The following is a 21091-nucleotide window of genomic DNA, read 5'->3' as shown; positions in this document are numbered from 1 at the left end:
TAGTAAGTATGGATAATTTTCTCTTAAAGCAGTTATTAGCAATATTAGCTCTGTAATGCTTTACAGTAAGAAACAAAGCTTTTGAGAAGTTCTCCACCAGACTGCTTATTTTTAAACCATTATTCTGTGAAGACAGGTAACATAAGTGGGTTTAACTAGCTATGCTATGAATAGTCCCAGCAGGACTAGGCCATGCATGGAGCTATAATACCCGTTTATACAAAGACTGAAGGAGAACCATGGCCTACGCTTCCCTCAGCTATTCAGTGCAGCCAGAACTGGCACTTCAAAACCACTTCAAAGGTCCACTGCCACCTTAAGATAATTTGTTTCAGTACATTTTAATAAAAACATTTAAAAAAATATTGAAGTCTGTTTATACTCCTTGTTGCTTTACATCGTAAGTGTGATGAACATCAGTATCATCTAAAGAGCATACCCATCAGAGTATAAACACAGCCACTTGTGTAAAATCATGCCATTAAGTCAGATAAGGGAAGATATCCAGATGTAAGAGCTACCATTCTAAATGACTTTGTAAGATTTTTTTTGTTTGCTTTTAATAGATGTCCAGGATATTTGAATTAGTGCTTCTTCACTACCTACCTACTAAACAACAAGAGAAAAAAAAAATCAGCATATCTAGATCTAAGCTTCCTACTCTCATCTTAATGGGGTCTCTAATTTATATGAGCAAAAAACTACTTAAATGCAAATACAGTTGGTATTTTCAAAAAAAGCCTCAAGCAGCTGCACAAATTCTGCATTTCACAGGGATTTAGAAGGTGTAATTCCCTTAGGCTGCACTGAAAATTGTAGCCTATTATTAGTTACTGCCAGTCCATGTCAGCAAAATGGTTGCTCTTCATTATAATATTTTAATACTTGGAAGTGTTAATTGAGGTTAAGCTCAGGTTGTGCCAAGAATGCTAAAAGACATGCAATAAAACGAAAGCCTCCTGAAAATAATATGCAACGTAGATAGCAAGCATATGTGAAAGACTGAATATGGAGATGAGATCCTTCCCAAGGTGACACAGCCCATTAGATGCAGATGTAGCAATGCAACTAACCTATATCCATCCTTTCTCCAGAACCTGACCCTACAGCACCACGTAATACAGGAGACTAACCATGCCCGTCTGTGTACATCCATATGAAAACAGAAAATAGAAGGTGTAAGGTATCAAAAGAATGGAGCTATTGGAGTAATGACATCTTGTTAGTGTATATCGAAACTGGTTAGATGCTAAAGTAGTATGAAACACAGTAATAATATGAATACCAGGGAAGCTGATTGAACATTCCAGTATATGCATTCAGTTCCCTTCTTGCAGACCAGGATGTACCCCATCAAAACACGAATGACCAGTGCCATGTCTACTTTGCTATATCTACAGGATTAAAAAAAAAAAAACCCTAAGTCTATATTCTTTATTGTTTTTTAGCAAAAAATTTTAACATAGTATAGGTTCTAGCAAATTACCCAGAAAGCAACCTCATTAATCCAGAAGATTTCCTTTAGTATCCACAAGATAAATATTTTTCTAGATATAAACTAGAACATCTTTCTTACTGTGATCACTGAGGAAAAAATGGGGAGTTGCTGACTGGTAGGGGAAGGGGCTAGGTTTGGTGGGGTCTCACTCATGGCAGTCAGAAGTAGATGTCAAGAATGAACTTGTGCTAGAAGGCAAAGATGCCAAGTGCTGCGCTCTGACTGCACGTGACATCCTAATACCAGCAGATTCCAAATGTTGCATCTTTTAGGGAGACCTGCAGTGAGCAGTCCACACTGCAGCACAAACATGCAAAACTCCGCGCTGAAATGCCCACAGGAGCACTCAAGGGACCGCACCACACGAGGAGAGCCAGGATGAGGCAAGGAGACAGACGATAACCAGAAGGGCAAAGTCAGCGTCATCTTGTTCAACATCCACAATTTTTGGTCACACCTCAGTACCAAGAATGTAACTAGATCTCCATTTCACTCTAAGGATGATGGATTTTCTTCCTTCCAAGAGTGATTAGGCATTATGGGCACATCCATGCACCGAGGCAGCAGCACAGCAGAGGTGCCCCACCTTACACACCAGACGGGTCAGCATAACCTCGCAGTCATCGAGTTTAACCTTCTTGAAGAATGGATGAAAAAAAGGGACAGACTGAAGCAAGTTATAAAATGTAATACTTGTACTTAAACTGATGAGGCATTCCCAAAAATCAAGATGTTAAGATTGGTAATATGAGCTGCAAGGCTTTTATTTTTACGTGAAGTACATCACCCATGGGAGTCATAGCTTGAGGAGGAACTCCTGGCTCCCAGGCATCTCACTCAGTACAAAGTGAAATACTCCACTTTGGATCTAAAACAGACCAAAACCAACTGTCATTTCGCTAAAAAGAAAACAAATCTTCTGCAGGAATCTTTGTTTTGTGAACAACTTCACATTTTACAGGATTTACTCTTTAAGAAAAACACTGACTAGTTTATCAATGAAGAAAAAGGTTATAGGTTTCTGACCTGAGCTCTTCTACACTGGAATATCCTTACAATTATTTTTAAGGGGAGGGAGAGAAGTAGCTTATCCAAAATACTCAACCTCACATGGAAAGCATAATCACCCACAACTCTGCTCTCCTGAACCCGGTATCCAGACTGTGCTCACAAACAGTTTCTAGCAGTTCACACTGATAGGAAGCTCAATTTTTCAGCAAGTCTGCATTGCAAATCAACCTCACTGCCTAAGATTTACAGGGCAACACTATGCCAACAGTAAAATCTTTGCTAGCATGAAGTAGATGAATTCCATGCAGATAATCCATTCCATGTAGATAATTATGTGAAAACAAGAAAGTGAAAGTCCAAAGCCCTGGAGTATCAACAACAGAATTCTTTCAGGAATAGTTTAATTTATACAGAAATAATTGAATTTATACCATATTAACACTCACACAACACAGTCCTGGCTAAAGAGCTATCAAACTGCCTTACAGAGACCAAACGCTGCGACGCCATGGAGTGTTCTCGGGGCTTACAAAGAAGTCTAACTAATAGGATGGTTCAGAGAAGACGACGTTAGTAAATCTGTAGCTTGAAAAGAAAATCATCTCTGAAAAACTGAACATACTCAATACGGAAAAATGATGCTTTAAGGAAAGTTCATCATAAATTACACCTGACTTAGAACGTATCACCATAAACAGTACAGTTTGTGAATGACAATGATGCTAAAACCAAGCCACGCTGAACATGTGAACTGAGAAATCAGTATTTCAAACCGATCATCCAAACGTCACATAGTTTTTAAACATTTATATCAAAGGACCATTTTCATCAGCCTTATACCATGAACTAGGAAATACATTTTTTGAAGTATTTGAAAGTCTGGAATTATTGGGCATTTAAAGATCATCATATGCTTTAGAAACTAATTTAAATAAAATACTGAAAACTCCATTTAAGAAAGTTAGTTTATTAACCTAAATGTATACGATGCCTTATTTTTAGTAAGGTTATCAAAAAGTTATGGAAGTTTTGGAAGCAGGACTATAGTTCATGACTGAACTGGCACATCCACATTAAGGCCACATATAGTATGGCGTTTACTAAATAAGTAAATAAATAAATAACTAAATATGTAACACCAGCCTACCAGCATTCGGTGAGTCTATCACAACTGAGATATTACTGTTCTGTTAGGATGGGTGTGGTGCTGGTGGAAACTGGCTGGTAAACCATCTTTATCACTAAGACAGTGACCATACACATACATCTGGTTTATGGGTGTGAGCATACAGGGAAGGTAAGGATTCAGAGACGTATCCGTATGATTTTTAATACTGCATTATGTTTATTTGGGTGTTTAATGCCATATGATCGCTATGCTGAAGCGTTTCTAAATTCTGTGCCAGACTGGGCTATCACTGGGATATGTCACCACTGCAGATTTGTCCTGGGGGCTCCAATTTATCCCTCTTTTCCCAGTCCCCGTGTTTTCAGCACAGAGGAGTACTCCTCACCCTCCCTTCTCCTTCAAACTAAAAATTCTCACCTTTTCCCAGTCCCACAGTGAAAGCCATAGTTCTCAAACACCCCAATTAGGGGGGAAAAAGGAAAAAAAAAAAATAGAGACTTGTCAAGATTCACTGTAAACAGATGACCTGGCCACTTACCTTGCTCTTTTAGAGCAAATCCCTCAAAGCAGCAGGCATCTCCCTAAAATACAAGCAACATTTTCCTAAGGAACTCTACAGATAAGATGTCACTGTCACTTTTCGTCACAGAGCTCAACTCGCAGCAATCCAGGATAACAGGGATGGGTAGCAGCAGGATAAATACCTTGGATGCTACCGTTTGCTTTCATAAATGCCGCACTTTGAAAAACCTTATTAAAAAAACCTATTATTAAATTATTTCTTAAACAGCAGAGAGGAACAGCACAAACCCTGCAGCACTGTGCAGAAACCAGGCAGGCTGGTTCCTCTACGAGCCAGAATATTAACGGTGTATCCGAATGGTGGTTTGCAGGCTTACAAAGATGAATGAAAACATCCCAACTGGAAACTAATGAAAAAACCCAACCTGGCACCCAGCGGAGGGTGTTTATGCCTTTACCTATAAAAAGGCACCCGGCCGACTGTGCTGTATTCTTCTGGAAGTGATTATTAACTACCCTTTATGTCCTCAGTAAATAAAGGCCTCCATCAACCGTAAACTTGAAATGTTGTACCTTTTACTAGTAAGAGTTTTTAGCATTTGATCAATAGCTTGGAAAAAAACATTTTACAAGTCCAGGTTTAATAGTGTGGTGACAATTTGAATGTCAACTTCTGAAAGATTTTTAAAAGAGGAAATGAAAAACACATACTACTTCACCCCTCTTAAAGAGCAGGAAAAGTAAATATAATATAAACCACTACTGGGTTTTTTCCCCCCCATAAAGGATAGTACATAATATAGAAGTTCTGCTTTGTAGAAGTTGTTTTGCACATCTGGCATGGTTGTTGTGTTAAAGTTTATCAATCTAGTTAATTTGAGTATGTTCCTCTGAAGAAAAAGTGTTTCTGAGGCCACTGAATTATTACTTGATACCATGTTTTAAATCCAGAGCGTTCTAGCCCTCTTCAAATAACAAAACCCAACTAGATCAGCAAGAACTCTACCTTGCGTTTTGCTTTTGGAGGGAAAAGTAGTCTTTATTATAAAAGTAGATTCATCCTATTATGAGCTGCAGTCGGTATTCACAGGCCCAGAGCACTTTGCCATGACACCACCCCAAACAACTGATATCAAAGTCATCGGAGTGGAAGTAGAAGTGTCATCTCTGAAGACAAGCCTGGTCTAATAAAATTCAGGTTCACTCTCTGCCTTCAAGTTCACACTGACAAATTTCTTCTTTCTTAAAAGTCTAAGTCTATATAAAATACGTAAGGGATGTAATAAACTTCTAAACCAATATTCAAACCTTTAAAATAGTAAAGAAAAGTGATACAGGACCCAGTGATCATTTTCAAAGTAAACAGTATGTTCACCAAGATAAATAAATAGCCTGCAGCATTTAGGAAATACTGATTTTCCATCTTAGGGCCAAGCACATTAAACAGTTTGTGTATCGCTTCCTATTAATACTTTATATTATATAGGTTTCATATTTTGTCACATAAAAATTACATCAACTTTTCTGCAAACGTTGGATTATCCATTACTGTTACTTTGTCAGGGAAGCTGAGAAAAAGGTGCTCTGTCCCCCCAGCAAGGGCAACTAAGGGCAAGGAAGGTACAGAGATGCCCCTGTTCAGAAAAGCCAACACTGAACTCTTTGAGGTCAATTAGTTGAACTGTTGGGGTAAGGAGGGTCCCCAATGTCGGGGTAGAACCTGACTTTAGAGGCACTCCCTTAAGGAATCCTGACCAGATCTATTTTCCACATCTTCAAAATTCCACAGATGAAGTCTTTCACCATTTCTTTTAAAAACCACTATGAAGAAACTTTGCAGTGTGTATTTTACACAAACTGAAAATAACTTTAAAAGATTCTAACTGTGTAATTTTACAAAAAAAGGAAGTATAACTACGTAAATATTGACTTAGGAATTCTAGTTTTAACTTATTTGCATGCAAGAACATTTGCGTTGATAGGTAGACAATTGTGTCCTTTTTAATTTAGGATCTTTAATAAAATTTCTATGTACAGAAAAGTACTTACATATCTTTAAAACAACCTTCTTAATTCAAATTGACCAAGTCAGAGAGAATACACAGGTAAATTAAGAGACAGTGCTGTAACAGACATCGTCTGAAGTGTGACGAAGGATAGCTGTGGGCTAGGTGAGTACCGAAAGTGTTATTTAAATTACATTTTCTTCCTTTTACAACATCAACATCACTACAACGGATCCTCAGACCTCATTGCTGAGGGACAAAATTTCTCAACATTTTCCAGTGTTATGTTCTATACATCCAGCAATAACTAGGAAAAGCCTCGTATATTTGAGAAAGCAGAAAAAAACCCCCAGCAAATCAGCACTGTCACGTCTGTGGAAACTGTAAGCATGTCCGTTTACAGTTCATCAGTTTGGTACACAGCAGCATTATGTAAGAAGAGGTTCACGTAACTTGGTTCCCCTGTTGTGTTCCCTTTTAATTTACAAAAGGATAATGGAAATAAATCTTTTCTTTTTCTCCTTGCAGTCATTAAAGACTCATTTTCCAAAAATAGCTTCATCTTCCCATTTTCAGTAAGCTGAATATGCTATTTTTGATCCTGTTTTCCCAATGGCTAGATTTTTGTATTCAGTATTAAAGTAGTTTTTGGTTTTGGGGGTTTTTGTTTTGTTTTTCAGAATCATAGAAGGCAAAAAACATGTTAAAACAAATTACTTTTTAATGACCTCGTGTTCTTGTCTTTGTAGGCTTTCATATCGGACTGGTCAAGACACGGCTAATTGCGACACATGCAGGAACAGTGCATGTATTATCTATAGGTAGGTTAAAAATACTAATATTCCCACTTCTTCCTGAGTGAAAGTAATGATTTATTCACTAATGCAAGATCAATTGTTATCCTCGATTTTTCAATAGCAGAAGACCAGTTTAAAAACAGAAAAAAATTAACTTCACTAAATTAATAAAATTCAACAGACACCTGTTTCTAAGTTTAAAATTTTCAGATCAAGAATAGGTGATTATGGTCACTGCTACTGCTGTAGCTCTTGGATGTGAAGCGTTACAAGGTGTGAGCTTCACTTTCACAGAGCTGGAGAGATTTAGCATTTTCTGTCCAACAAGTCAACTTACTTCAAATTGATTTCTATAGCGGTAACTACTGGATGCAGGAATTGATTTTGAGAGAGAGACTTTATAGCAAAGAGAACCAGATTCAATCTAGACAGTTTTATCAGTAAAATGACACAGCTACCCAGGCTTTTATGTACTTTTTTATTAGTGAAGAAGTTTTAAAACATGCAGGGCAAACACATCTTGCCCAACACGAACAGCACCACTAACTTCTTCAAATCAGATGTGTGTTGCATGGAGACTGCAAACAAGTGAAGACTTGCTGTACGTGTACAAAGAGCTCCTTCAGCACACCTGATGTGAAGGTGCACGGTTCTGTAGGGTGAATACAGGTTTGCTCATTACTGTCAAACAGATAAAATTACAAACTGCTTAAAGGTTTTGTTAAAGACCTTGTTAAAGCAGGTTTGTACCTGCTACAGTCTCTCCTCCAGAAGGAAATACCTGGAGTTTGCTCTCTAGAAACAGAGGAGGTGCAAAGGTGAAAGGATACAGCTGCCTATTTCTCTAAAGCAGAGGTTCCCCTCTTAACATTTGTCAGCTGAGACCCATTTTGGCATGTATTAAGTTACAGGGAGGGGATAACAGATAGGCAGTGGTCATGACATGAAGTCATCTTGAGTCTGATGATGTGTTTCTTACTGACAGCTTAATTGTCCTCCTCCATTAGAGTCTAAAAAAACCCAGCTGAATATTTTCATGTGTTGCAGGTAAGATAAAAACAAGTGGATCTCACTGTTAGAGTATTTCAGAAATATCCGGTGTATAGTACAGATGAAAATGTATAAAGATGACTTAATTACAGTGAAGTTACAAACCAAAATGAAGGTACAGATGTTGGCTAGGTCTGAAAAGCATAGGATTTCCCCCTTCACCCCCTAATTCTCTGCTTGGTCTCTGATTTAGGCGGAAGACCTACCGCTATTTATCTCCCAGCTGCCTAGAAGGGAAGGAAAAAAGGATGGAAAACTTGAACTCCATCTTTTCTATTTACAGGCTAACTAGAAAAGGGAATGATGCTGTTCTGTGCAGGAGAAGGAACCAATTAATTTATCCGTCCTTTCGAGCAATGTTGAGACACGTATAAATAGCCAAATCCCACCGTGCTTCCCTTGTTCTGAGCACACCCCTGCGCGTTTCTTGCTCAGGGCAGCCTGGGAAGGTACAGCACAGCACATTTCTATCAGGGAAACTATTTTTGTTTCATTAGTTGAAAAAATCCTATTGGAAATTTTTTCACATCTTGACTTCTAGTCAGCAGATTTAAAGTTAAGGAACCTTCCAGTTTCTACCGCAGCATTCACTGAAAGTTAAATGAGTCCAGAAACGCAGATTTCAAGCGTTTCCCTACCAACAGGCTAACAGCGTAGCAGGCGGGTCTAGCTCTTCAGTATTTCCCACCAGAATGGCCATTTGGAGTGAAGCTATCGATGCTGGGCATTTGCCTAAAGCAGTGTTTCCAGAGGAAGTTTTAGCAAAAAATCAGCTCAGCTTTTTGACAGATTCAGAGAATATATGCTGCAGGCAAGAAGTCTAAAGCCAGAAGACAGCACCAAACAGGGGAACTATGAGAAGACTGAATTACTAAACCAAGATAAGTGGCCAGAAGGGATAAAGGAGAAATTTGCTGATGTAACTACCACTGTCGCAGACTGCCTTGTAGGAGCCTCTGTCCCCGACAAGTCACACACAGTACTGAAACCTCTGAAAAAGTGCAGCATTTCATTAGTGAGGATGCTAAAGCTACTCTTAAATCTAGATGCAATGATACATCCCACACCTTTGCAAGGGGTTTGCATGACAAGCGCTGCAGAGTTATGGGGTTTCTCTTTAAGACAAAAGACCTTTTAGGAATAGAAAACAGATTAAACCATTCAAGATGCACTGAAAACCTGGGTATCTCTGAGGGCACTGGACCCCGAAGCTGTCAGTAAGTGTCACGTGTCAGACCAGGAGGATCATCCTGGCTGACCTACTGCACGTTCCACAGCCTGCTTTTAGAACATGCTCCTGTTGTGGTCCCTCCTTGGTCCTGAGCTCTTTCACCCGAGTAGTACACAAGATAGACCCAGGAAAAATATAACCAATGCTCTTATGGGACAAATCAATGATTTCAAGAGAAAACTAACTTTCCCATAGTTGACAATTTTTTTTTTTATTATGACTCAATTTTAAACACAGTAACATGACAAAATATTCAGAGCTCTTTCTGTTGGGGGTTTTTAGCTGCTTTTTAGTATAAAAAATGCCAATACTGTTAGTAAACATTCTAAGAATAGGTTTTTGAGAATACAGTTATTTTGCTTATGAAATTTACATTCTTTGCTATGATTCCAAATCTATTTTTATATTATTTTGGTTTTATATTGAGTATACATACTTCTTAGTATTAAAGGAAAAAAAAAAAACAGGTTACTTCACTTTTTTTTTTAATAAATAGGAAACTGATCAAACATTAAACACTATTTAAAATACAAGGTACCAAAACCTTAAACTGCTGTAGAAATAAATAGGAAAAGAAATACATCTACATTTGACTTCCCATTTCCCTCAAAATTCTACTTATTTCTGCTATGATAAATACATTCCAGAACTTGACAGACATTCCAGACAGGCATCACCGACACCTTCCATTGCAGGAGGGGAGCCACGTTAACTGCATCCCCTTACTGCAGCACGCATGAATTCACTGCTTCCACTCCCAATTAAATACCCATTTAGCTGCTATTCTGACAAGACGGAAAGGCTTGAGTCATTACCCCGAAGGCTTCACCAGCCTACGGTCACTAGGATTCTGGTACGGACAGGATCGGTTGTGCTGTGTTAAACATGGCAGAAAAACTTTTACTGGGCAACACCACCACTATCCGTTTTAAATCTTGAATATAAAGTCCCAACTCCACAGCAACAGTCTAAAACAGTCGGTAAAAAGTATACAGCATTGTGTCTTTACAGTAATTTCCAGGCAGTATTTAAAATAGAAGTAAAAACCTGTGATAAAACAGTAAAAATAAACAACCATTTTACCAAATGTTAATCTGTGTCAAATACTCATCTATTCCATTAGCATCAGTATCTCATAAACCGAGGTCATAAAACAGTTTCCAAAGCATCTTCAACAAACTAAAAAGACAAATCTACAGACAAAAGACAACCTTTTATATCTGTCTTTTACAAACTAATGTAAATTCACCACTGAAAATTTTAAGGATAGAAAATAAGTTTTATTAGGGTACATTGTCCTGACAAAGTCAACTTAAATACTGAAGTCTAGCAAAATGTTGCTATTAAGAAATTGCATTGATATGCAGAAACAGTACCAATTCCGTAACACCCAAAACCCACACGGACTAAATCTTCACAGCCTGTTTTATTCTGTGATTATCTTCCTGTGGAACTGCCCTTTCCGCTCCTGTTTAAATTACCACCCCATGTGAATTTTAATCCTTGAGCAGAAATCTGTACGAGAAAATGAATCTTCTGTTTAATATTGTGTGCATTATTTTAAGGTCTTTATCGTGAATTATTTCCACAAAGGAGCATCTCGAAGAATTCATGCTAGACTTCCCTTTAGTCACAGAAGGTCAGAAGTACTCAGTAGCTTTTACAAGACTACTTTAGCTTCTAGAAGTAAACTTTTTACTAGATCAAATCACTAGCCAATTTCTGCACAGGGGGAACAAAAAACTTAAATCAGTACCACATGACTGTAGTTGCTACTCAAAGCTGTGTCGACTATTAATTTAGTTGCTTTTTACTCCTTTGAAGTTTCGAATTAATATATGCTGGTTTTCATTATTTAATTTGGTCTTTGATATTGAAGTTCTTCTAAGGTGCACTCCAACTATTCAACAGACAATATATTAATAGAATCTATGAAATTTAACTCTCAATACAACAGTGGCAAGTAAAACAGGTTAAAACCATGGTGATACAAGTTCACTAGGTAGCCCGGAGCCCACATGGCAGTAGTTCACATGTGAAGGTTAGATATAGTGATAATTATTAATGTTAATAAATATGGCAACACAACGTGAAAATAATAGAGGTAGGCATAAATTCCTAAGATGAGTATAGTAAAATCAGGTAACTAAATTATAAGAAGAGTAGTTTTCATCATCTTTATTTCCTACCCACATTCATCAATTTACATTCTCTCTCATCTGACCTCTAGACTGTAAGATGCTTAGTAGAAAAAATGGATCTTAATGGCTTGCTAGCACTGACAGTGCTTTGGGTCCTACGCATTTGTGATTTTAAGGTCAAAATAGGAAATTTCACAGAGATTGCTTAAAAGTGTATTAAACTAATTTTTGAGTGATTAGTGCGTATCTGGATCCCATTCTTCCAAGACGTGGCGTGCACTATTGCCATGTCATCCAATTAACGTGACCCAGAAGGAGACGCTACGATATTCTTCAATTCCTGCTTCGCCTAGCCTACTTAAATGCAGAGTTAAGCTGCTCTACAAATGCTTGCAGGATTTGGGCCTCAATTTTACAAACCAGGTAATAAAATGGTAAACAGAAGGAGTGTTGACTGAAACGAGGAAGGCTCAGGTTGAGTAGGAGAAAGGTTTTCCCTTGAGACAGAAAGCAGAGGGATAGGCTTTGTTGACAGCCTATGGAGGCTCCATCCTGGGAGGTTTCAAGAGACAAGTGGGTAAGTCCTCAGCAACCCAGTCCTGAACCTGAACTGTTCCCATTCCGTGATCTTATGAGTAACCAACATATCCAATCATTAGTATCTAATAGTCTTAAAATGATTCATGTTAATAGCGTGTGACTGCATTAGGAAAAAAACGCCCATCATCTAGATACCCTCCCACAGTCCATATGCTTAAAACCAAATGGTTGTGACTCCTCAAACTCTGTTTTCAATCCCTTATACAGTAACAAAGTCAGAAAAAGTTCACTCTACTGCCAGCACGCAAAAAATAAACTCATTAACACATGTTCTCAATATCATTAAAAAAAAACGAAGCCAAAACCAGAATATCCACCACACCAACCGTAATCCACAGCGCTAGGGTTTAGAAAACGGGATTAGCCAGAAAAAGGCAGCCTGAGCAAGTCGGCCACCCTGCGTGCATGCCTTGAGCGAGGTGTCCAAATTGTCCACCTCAGCCCCGCATCACCCCCTTCAGCATACAACGGGCTCTACGCAGGTAGTTGTGACACCTCTGGGAAGGCGTTACACAGCGCGCACAGGCATGCCATGCCACACCCACCCCAAAGCACCTCCGAGATGTTCTCGGGGCCTCCGAGAGCGGCTGGAGGCCAAGCGAACCCTGCGCCGATGAGCGCTCCCGCACCGCGAGCGCTCAGTCAGGGGTCGGGCAGCTCTCTGCTCCTCTCCCCTAAGCCTCCAGGCACCAAGCGCTGTCCCTCGCCGACGAGCAGCTATTCAGTAGATTTTTCCCTTTCTTTCCTGAATACGACTCAAATTCTGCATAGAAAATGGTTTTGTTCCAAGTTTGTCCTGGGGTACTCAGTGTCGCAGTATATGAGTCTTCATTGTTTTCCGAACACAATAACTCCATTTCGCAAACACAAAAGGCAAAAGCTGGGGACACTAAGCCCAAAGCAAAACAGAGAAGCCCCAGGGGTTCCCACTGACTTCAATACCAAAATTAACAGTAGTGTATAAAATTTGTTTTCGAGGCAGCAGTCAACTGCCCTGCTTTTTGCCCTCTACCTTCGTCCTCTTTTGTCACCCTCTACCTTTTTGCAATCCTTTGTCTCAATAGCAAGTCAGTGGTACTTCTCAGGGACAAAATTAGATCATGATTCACGTTTCAGCTAGGCTCCTCAGTCAGTTTAGTGCACGTCCATGCTGTGCAATAAATAATAGCAGAATCTGAGAAAGAGGAAAAGGAAGGAAAAAAAAATTTTAATCTCATTTTGGGTTCCCTTTGCACTGGTATCAGTCCCTAGCAGAAAGCAAGATGACAGAAAAAGCAGGCTCAGGGTCCTCAGCTCTGGGGCTCAGTCAAGCACAGACTAATGTAACTTGGAGCTGCAACGGCAAAGAGATTTTTGATCGGTCCTGGACTAAACTGGTCTCACTGTAAAGGAATTTCAGCGATTTTAACAACAAAGTTATCGCCTGTGCTTAATGAGCACATCAAAATAAAATTCTCAAAGGTCTGTCATTTGATTTTATTTGGCCAGTTTTTCACAGGCATGACATCTGTGCAAACACTGATACACAGGCAACTACCCTAAAACATAAAGTTTCTGTTGTAAGCCTTGTACATGTATAGTTTTTTCAGGGCAAAAACACAGAAAACCAGAATATTTATCACAGACAAAATTTTACTGCTTGTAGTTCACAAAACCAGCCTATTTGCACCGCAGTTCATGCACAGTAAAAATTTGAGACAGGCACTGACCATGGAAACTCCAAGCCGATGTTCCTGATTTGGCAATATTGTAAGTGAACCTTTAGTATGTCCTGATCAGATGTGTCAGGCACGTGTTTATGGTACTAGCATTATATAACATTATCAGTTTATTGAAAAATATTATTACATCTAAGGAAAAATGCTTCTAAAGCCAATAATTATAATCTCCATCATGCATAATGCTACAAGAACACATAGTCCTCATTCATTAAGTTTATGTAGTTCTCATGGGGAGGCTTAAAGAGTAGACAAAAACAGATGAAGTTTGAAAGTGAAGAGAGCCACATGGCATAAAGAATATTTCAAGAAAAGGTCATTCTGAGAGGAAACCTGTAGATACTTAGGATACAAAAATAGCACTAAGCAAAACAAAATTGTCAGAACTGACAGGTGACAAAATCAAGTTCATGAATGCAAGAATTGGAAAGCTAGAGGAACGGTCTGTAGAGAGGATCTGCAACTCTGAAAAAATACAAAGAAGTCATACAAATATGTAACGCTCTCCGAATTTAACAGTATTCCGTATGTTCGATATAAAATTAAAGACCAAAAATAAAGTCAGCTATAGCTAATGTAGAAAGATACGGGAAAGATTACAGAATAAGGTTTTTATCTTATTACTGCAGCACAGACAGGTATATACTAAAACCTAAGTTTGTAAGAAAACAGATCATTGGCCTGGAAGAAGTGGTTACTTGAAAAACCTACAAAGCTAGATAAATTGATCTTATAGACAACAATCAATTGTTCTGCATAATTTACAGTTATAAATGCTGAAATGATATCAATGTTTTATTCAACCCCTTATACTCTTCAGAAGCAAAACTATTTCATTTTCATGTAAACAGCTGAAAGACAGCTGAAGTGTACTGCAAATGGTTGTATGCAGTAGAAAATTATAACAACATGGTTTTTGTTATATGGACTAGAACTAAGACTTTTTCTCTTGAGGTTTATCTTCAATAGAAATTATGAAAAAAGTTAATCTGTTCAACAAGGGGGTTTTTTAAAGCAATTTATCTTTTACATCAATTTCAAGTAGCTGTTAAGAGAGCTCTTCTGCAAGAATAACATCTTGGAAGAAGTAAAAATGAACTCTGCCAGTGCCAGAGCTGAAATGCCCTTTCCCCCCCCCCCCCAAATTTTTACTGAGAAACAAACCAACTATAACACATACTAGATTCTGCACAGATTTGCATGCCACTTCCAATGAGATTTAGAGAGCTCTTAGAGAAGAACGTATTTCATGCTGTGATTCTCTCACTGTATTACTGAAAGCATTTATGCGGTGGGGCATTCACAATCAACCGTTATCCCGATCTTACCTCAAAATTAATGCTGCACTTACCTAACCAACTGCTTTTTGCTAGCTAAACTGCAAACAAGAACGTGTTATCAAGTTGAAGACGGTATTGTTCTTTCATTAGCAAGGATGGGTATGAGATTAATCGGTAGGCTTGTAGTGTGCTTCTGCAGTAACAGGATATCCTGCACAGCTGTCTCCTGCAAATTCAGTGTTCATAGGTATCGCTGTAGCATACAGCTGAAAGTTTAAACATTACCTTCTTCAATTTGGAATATCTTTTTACTGCTTAGAATATTTTCCCTACCTCCATGTTGTTGAGTATTTGAAGTCTTACCTAATGTATTTCTCTCCTCCATTATTAGAAAGTTTATCTAAATGACCAAAATGCTAACGCTTTTGCTCAGAATATGTTTTAACAGTTAAACTAGGCACCAAACTAGACACCGCCAGATGCAAAAAAAGACCTTATACCTTCCCAGCACCCCCTTCTAGGGCTTCACTGGAAGTCCTTCCAGGCAGACTCTTCAGCTCTTCAAAAAACCAAAGCACACAAGTATCCCAAACTTCTCTTAGCATCTGATTCCCTCTCCTCCAGCCTAAGAGGAAAATAAAATTCACCTAAATCAGCAGATGATATTAGATGCTGCAGCACTGAAGTCCACCAAAATTTCCCTTCACTTCTGTTATTCCAGCTTACTTGGAGAATTTCCTCTGAAATTATTTCAGGTGTTTGGTACTGCACGCTGGCATGTGTTCAAGGTGGGGTGCCACTCCCCTTAAGCTAGACAGGGGTAGTAGTAACAAAAGTTTAAAAATCTCTTTTTAAATAAACTACACCAGGAGCATGAGGCCTGAAAATGTAGACCTAACTTCTCCAGCGGTTGACACCAAACAAGCAATGGCAGAAATAACTAAGAAAACATGTTTAATACTTATTAGAAGTGAACTGACGTCCAGGAACAGTAACTTCATATTCCTGCAGCGCTGAAGTAGCAAAGGTAGCCAGCGCAAAGCCCAAGAAACCTCAGCAGTAGAGGCGAAAGGGCAACCTCTCAAGTGCCCCAACAGATGCATTCACACACAGTCTTCACCTCAGCTGTTAATTGTTAGGTTTAAAATGTCAAGGAAAAGGTAGGGAAGAAATAAAATTCCCTTAATTTCACCCCATCTTCTAAACTCATCCTCTGACACCCAGGTGCCACACTGCAATGTAAGGCACAAGAGAGGATGAAAAGACTCAGGGCAGCCCTTGGTCACAAGCTGCTGTACCAAATGCAACTGAAATCATGTTTCAGGGTGTTTCTAAGTGGCCTAGATTCGGTTTTGAGTATCAGACAGAATTAACCTTTTGCTGAAGTTTATAACACGGTTGCTTCATTTTATAAGTTAAACTTGAAACGATCTGTAGCACACTGTTGAAATAAGGGTTATAATTTCATCTTTATTATGTTTCTTAATTGCTGGCAGGATTTTATAGCCGACTTTAGAATTCAAGAGAGGTTTTTTAGAGCTTCAATGTATTTTTTGAATGCAAGCTTACATTTAAATGAGTATTTCTCTTATTTCTGTTAAATTTTAGGAGCAATGGAACAAGCAAGTACACACTAGCTACTACTGAAACAGGTTCTTTCCATTTTACCTACAGATCTGTTCAGCCACATAAATAGATCATTAGGTGGTTTTGTCTCAGCAGTAATTTACAGCAGGGGCCAAGCAGATGTTATGCTGTCATCCTTATTACAGAGCGAAGTTTTGATGCTGTCAGCATACGCTAAAGGGTTGCACTGTAAAGGAGAATTTTTTTTTAATTTATTTTTTTCCACATGTGTGTAATTATTAGTTTTTGTAATACAATTCTTTCACCAATCTGCTGTCATATGTGGAAAAAATTCATCTAACTCATGGTAAAACTTGCAGGAAACAGCTAAAGTAAAGAAATTGCCACGACAACCTTGTTGCTGATGGCCAACCCATCAGCTCCTCTCAAGAGCACGAGGATGCGTGTGCCTGGCTGCCACCCTCACATCCCAGACCACACAAACAAGAGGAAGAACTGAGCCTGGGAGCAGTCCAAAAGAGCATTTTTCTACAGAGACTAGTATTTCTAGTTCTCAATCACTTCACAGCACTTGGACCATAATCCTCCAGGCCCTGCTAATCAGAGGGAGAAGTTTGCACAATCCCATTCCTATTTCCATTTTGCAGTATGTCCCTTTTTGACCTTCCTCTTCCCCTTGACCCCATCTTTCACTTTTGGTGCAAGAAATGTGGAGATCCGATTTAAACATTTATTTCGTATTTGAATTTCATAATATAAGCACTTGTATATTGGTGTCAGATGTCAAAGACTTGAAATCTTTCTGTCGTAATTAGTAACCAGTTGCTTTTGTCTTCCTCATTTTAGTGTGGAATTGGATTTTAAACAGCAAGAAGATAAACTACAGCCAGTTTTGAGAAAACTTCATCCTATTGAGGAAACTCAGGTTGCACCTTTGCCTTATTCTCAGGAGAGCTACTCCTCCACTCCCAAGCAAAAATCCAAAACTGAATCAAAAAAGCATGGAAGATGGAAACTCTGGTTCCTTTAACCCAAGTCTGTTACATGTGGAGTTCAAGGCCTTCTTTGAAAAATATCTGGAGTTCTATCAGTCATCTATAATGGGATCTTGGTAGACTGATAGTGTTACTGGCCAATGTAGTTCTGACCATTCTGGCAGCATTCAGTTCTCACCGTATGTACCAAAAAGGCCTTTGTACCTATAAACTAATGTCCAGAAGTGAGGCGTCAGATAATACCTTGCCAGCTTTTATTTGCAGTTCACCAATGTGGGATGTAAAACCTGAATTCAAATTTGTACAAAGATGGAAAGTAAAACTATTTTCCCCCCCTCAGATCTGAAAGCGTCACATTCTAACCTGATAAATGGTAGGCTGTCATCCTGTACACAGCTAAATATCACTATTGTTTTAAAGCCTTTTGGGGGTTTGGTTTATTGTCTTCACACAACAACGAGGGGAAACAAAAAAAGGCAAGCAAGCCTTATGCTTGCAGTGGTCTTCAGTTTTACAAATCCATGTTGATCGGGGAGTGCAGTTTTCAGCACATATATCCTGGACAAAGCACAATTTTTCATGTGGTCCAAGACCATGAATAATCTCTAAGATGTGACTCTATGTATATTTGCCTTCATGCGATGTAGACTTCAACCAAGCTCTCACATTTCGACAACGTGCCATCATTTCTAATTTAGCTATGTCCTCATCACCAGACGAACAAGTCTGCTGCTCATCTCCAACGGGTGAGCGGCTAGAAACCTCCCAAAGTCAGGACAAGCCTTTAACCACACCAAGCTGACAGGGTCAAGGCTACAGGACAATCATCTGTCCTAGATCTTTTAGTCTTTTGGTACCTAAAAGGTCTAAATGACAAATTCTGGCACAGAAAAAAAAAAAACAACCCCACGAACAGAACAATCAAAACCTCTATGGATTGTTGGCATTTGCCATAATTTAGTACCTTTTTGTACCGCAGCCTTTGGAAAACCTCTACACTATTGCAGAAGGCACCAGAAAATATATAGTATGCATTATGCTTTGAAACCTGTTTGGAAGGAGCAGTAATTTTAAATGCTGTTTATTTACTAAGCTTCTCAGATGGGTTTCCGAGCATACTATAATTTAGATATACACTATATTAATTGTACTTACTAACCAACACACTTAGGGAAGAGATACAAATCAATTTTTTTCCCCTTTTTTTAACTAAGTGACACTTAAAAGTTTGCTCTGATTTATGAACTGCAACCTTTTCCTTTAAGTATTTGCTACTGTCATTAAAACTAGAATGACCAATTGTGGAAAAAATTCTCATGCTAGAAGTGCCCAGGGAGTGGGAATATTTTTTTTTTTTTTTTTTAGGACTTAAGATCATTTGCGTCATACAGTGTCAGGTGTCAAACTGGTTTACTAAGAATTGGTTTTGAAATTGCATACCCTGCAGCATCAGTAAGATAGATCTTCTTCAGCCTCTAAGTGGAAGAAATGTAATCATTAGCAGAAAAGTTTGCACATACTAAAAAATTTGAAGCGTGTTCATTTGCATTATATTTCCTCTCAGCTCAGCATCAAATCCATTAGTGCAAGAAAACTTGAGGAAAAGAACCTGATTTTTTTTTTCCCCCCAAAGCAAAGAGCAAGAAAAGGAAGTTAAAATGGGAACAGAAATGCAGAAGATGTCTATGTCCACCTCAGAATGAATTTCAGCATGCTTTACTGAAAAAAGTCACCTTTGCAGTAAACCTTCAAGAGGGCTACAAGTTCTTGTATATAAGCAAACAATATCCTGAAATACTTTTGTGAAAGCTGAAGGATTAGAAAAGGTGAGCCTGTGTACCAGGAAGGAAGTGCAATTGCTTCATCTAGAAAAAATGTGTTTCGTGTATTTTATACCATTTTTCACTGAAACTACAAAACTGTTTACAAGGCAGCCCACCCTACATGTTTTAGAAACCCAAGTATTTCCAAACAAGATTTTTTTCTCCTAAAGAGAAAGAAATATCAAATATGGACATAACAAGAAAACACAACAGTATTCAGCATTATTTTAAAATAGTGTTAGTAATTAACTCATCTATGCTAACATGCCTAGTGTTTGGGGTTTGGTTTTTTTGGGTGTTTTTTTTTTAAATAAATTAAATCAAGCATCTCTCAATGGCAATCGGTTACCAATCGTTAGTGTCACTGAATCAGTAGCTTTTCCCATAAACCTATTCTAACCGTTCTTGTGTGCAGGGACTCTGACACAAAAGTGGACTGTTTTTATGTGCGGTTACTGACTCATACAGAGACCAGTATTCTGTAATAATTTAAATTGATAGAGGAAAATTCACTGGTGAAACATGTTAAGAGCTAAAAGTGAAAGTTCTCACGGCGTGTTCTGTACATGTCCAGGCTATTTTCTTAAGAAGTTGCAAATTTTTAATTTTTTACATTTTTTTAAAACTGGAAAAGCTAACATACATATAGTCTTGCTTAAAATTACATGTCGTGTTATATCATACCGTACAATGTAATTTGTAATAAAATGTTTTTGCAAGTGTGTAAAATGTATCATATTGTATTACATTTAGACTCACCTCAGGCTCAGGTTAGATACTGAGAGAAAAACCGAATTCTTTAGAGCTTTTAGTTATATGTGACTGACAAAGCTATTTTCACCCTAATGTAGAAGATCTTATAAGATGCAGGTATGAGGTTATTAACAAAGAAAATGCATCTTCCCTTTCAATGTGGCACTTAACGTAGCTTTGCTGAATTCACTGACAGTATCATGCACTTTCATACACTAATTTTCTATATGCACTTCTCCCATATCATGCTTAAAAATACTTTTTAGTCAAGAAATACTGCAGTGATTTTATATTACTTGCCATTTTCTGAGTCCGTATAACTTCCATTAAGCAAGTTACATTCTTTGTTTTAGAACTATTAGGAAACACTATTCATGTGAGTATCACTTGTTTTCTTAAAGAAAGGAAAATCACTGTAAAAATAGTTTAGAAATCAGGATAAACTGAAAAAATCATTATTAAAACTGAAAAATCCTACCATCGGTACAAAGTGTTTGCTTTTTCTTGCTTAAGATACAAAACCACCGTCTACGCCTTTAATTTCACTCCGTGTTTTAAAGGTTAATCTCTTTCTCAAAATCAAATAGGTTCATTTTTCATTAACACTTTCAAATCAAGTATGCTGTTAGACTATACCAGTTCTTTAGCATCTGTATAATAGCACGCATTATATATTACTACTGGAATTTGTTAGCTAGATGGCCTCTAAATTTTGCTATACCAACACAATTCTGTTCTCATAGAATGAAACAGACTGCATGAAACCATTTTTAGTATTATTTCAGCATCCATGAAATACAACTCATTAAAATAATTGCAGTGCTAGAAATTTTCTGTCCATTTGTTTAGGTGAATACAGTTTGTTCCAATAAACTGGTAGGGCACACTCCATACTCATTGGCAGCATCGGTGATACTACATTTTACAACACAAAAAAGCTCAGTATTAGT

The 21091-nt window shown here is 38.1% G+C and overlaps 2 protein-coding genes across 11 annotated transcripts in view; one reads left to right on the top strand and one right to left on the bottom strand.

Moving 5' to 3' along the window:
- The window catches only part of INSYN2A (inhibitory synaptic factor 2A), a gene marked incomplete at both ends in the record, with an annotated part of 30979 nt that extends 13379 nt beyond the window's left edge, over positions 1–17600 (top strand). The window contains 2 exons of the mRNA XM_082002007.1: positions 6916–6987; positions 17417–17600. Coding sequence (XP_081858133.1) covers positions 6916–6987; positions 17417–17600 — 256 coding nt within the window. The remainder of the gene's footprint in view (positions 1–6915; positions 6988–17416) is intronic.
- DOCK1 (dedicator of cytokinesis 1) overlaps positions 1–21091 on the bottom strand; it is a gene marked incomplete at its 3' end in the record, with an annotated part of 322821 nt that overhangs the window by 195553 nt on the left and 106177 nt on the right. The gene's annotated exons all lie outside the window — the stretch shown is intronic.

Source organism: Phaethon aethereus (assembly GCF_964289735.1).
Source record: "Phaethon aethereus genome assembly, chromosome: 7".
Lineage (NCBI taxonomy): Eukaryota > Metazoa > Chordata > Aves > Phaethontiformes > Phaethontidae > Phaethon > Phaethon aethereus.
The sequence above is the reverse complement of the archived record's forward strand: the minus strand, read 5'-3'. Positions and strand labels throughout refer to the sequence as shown.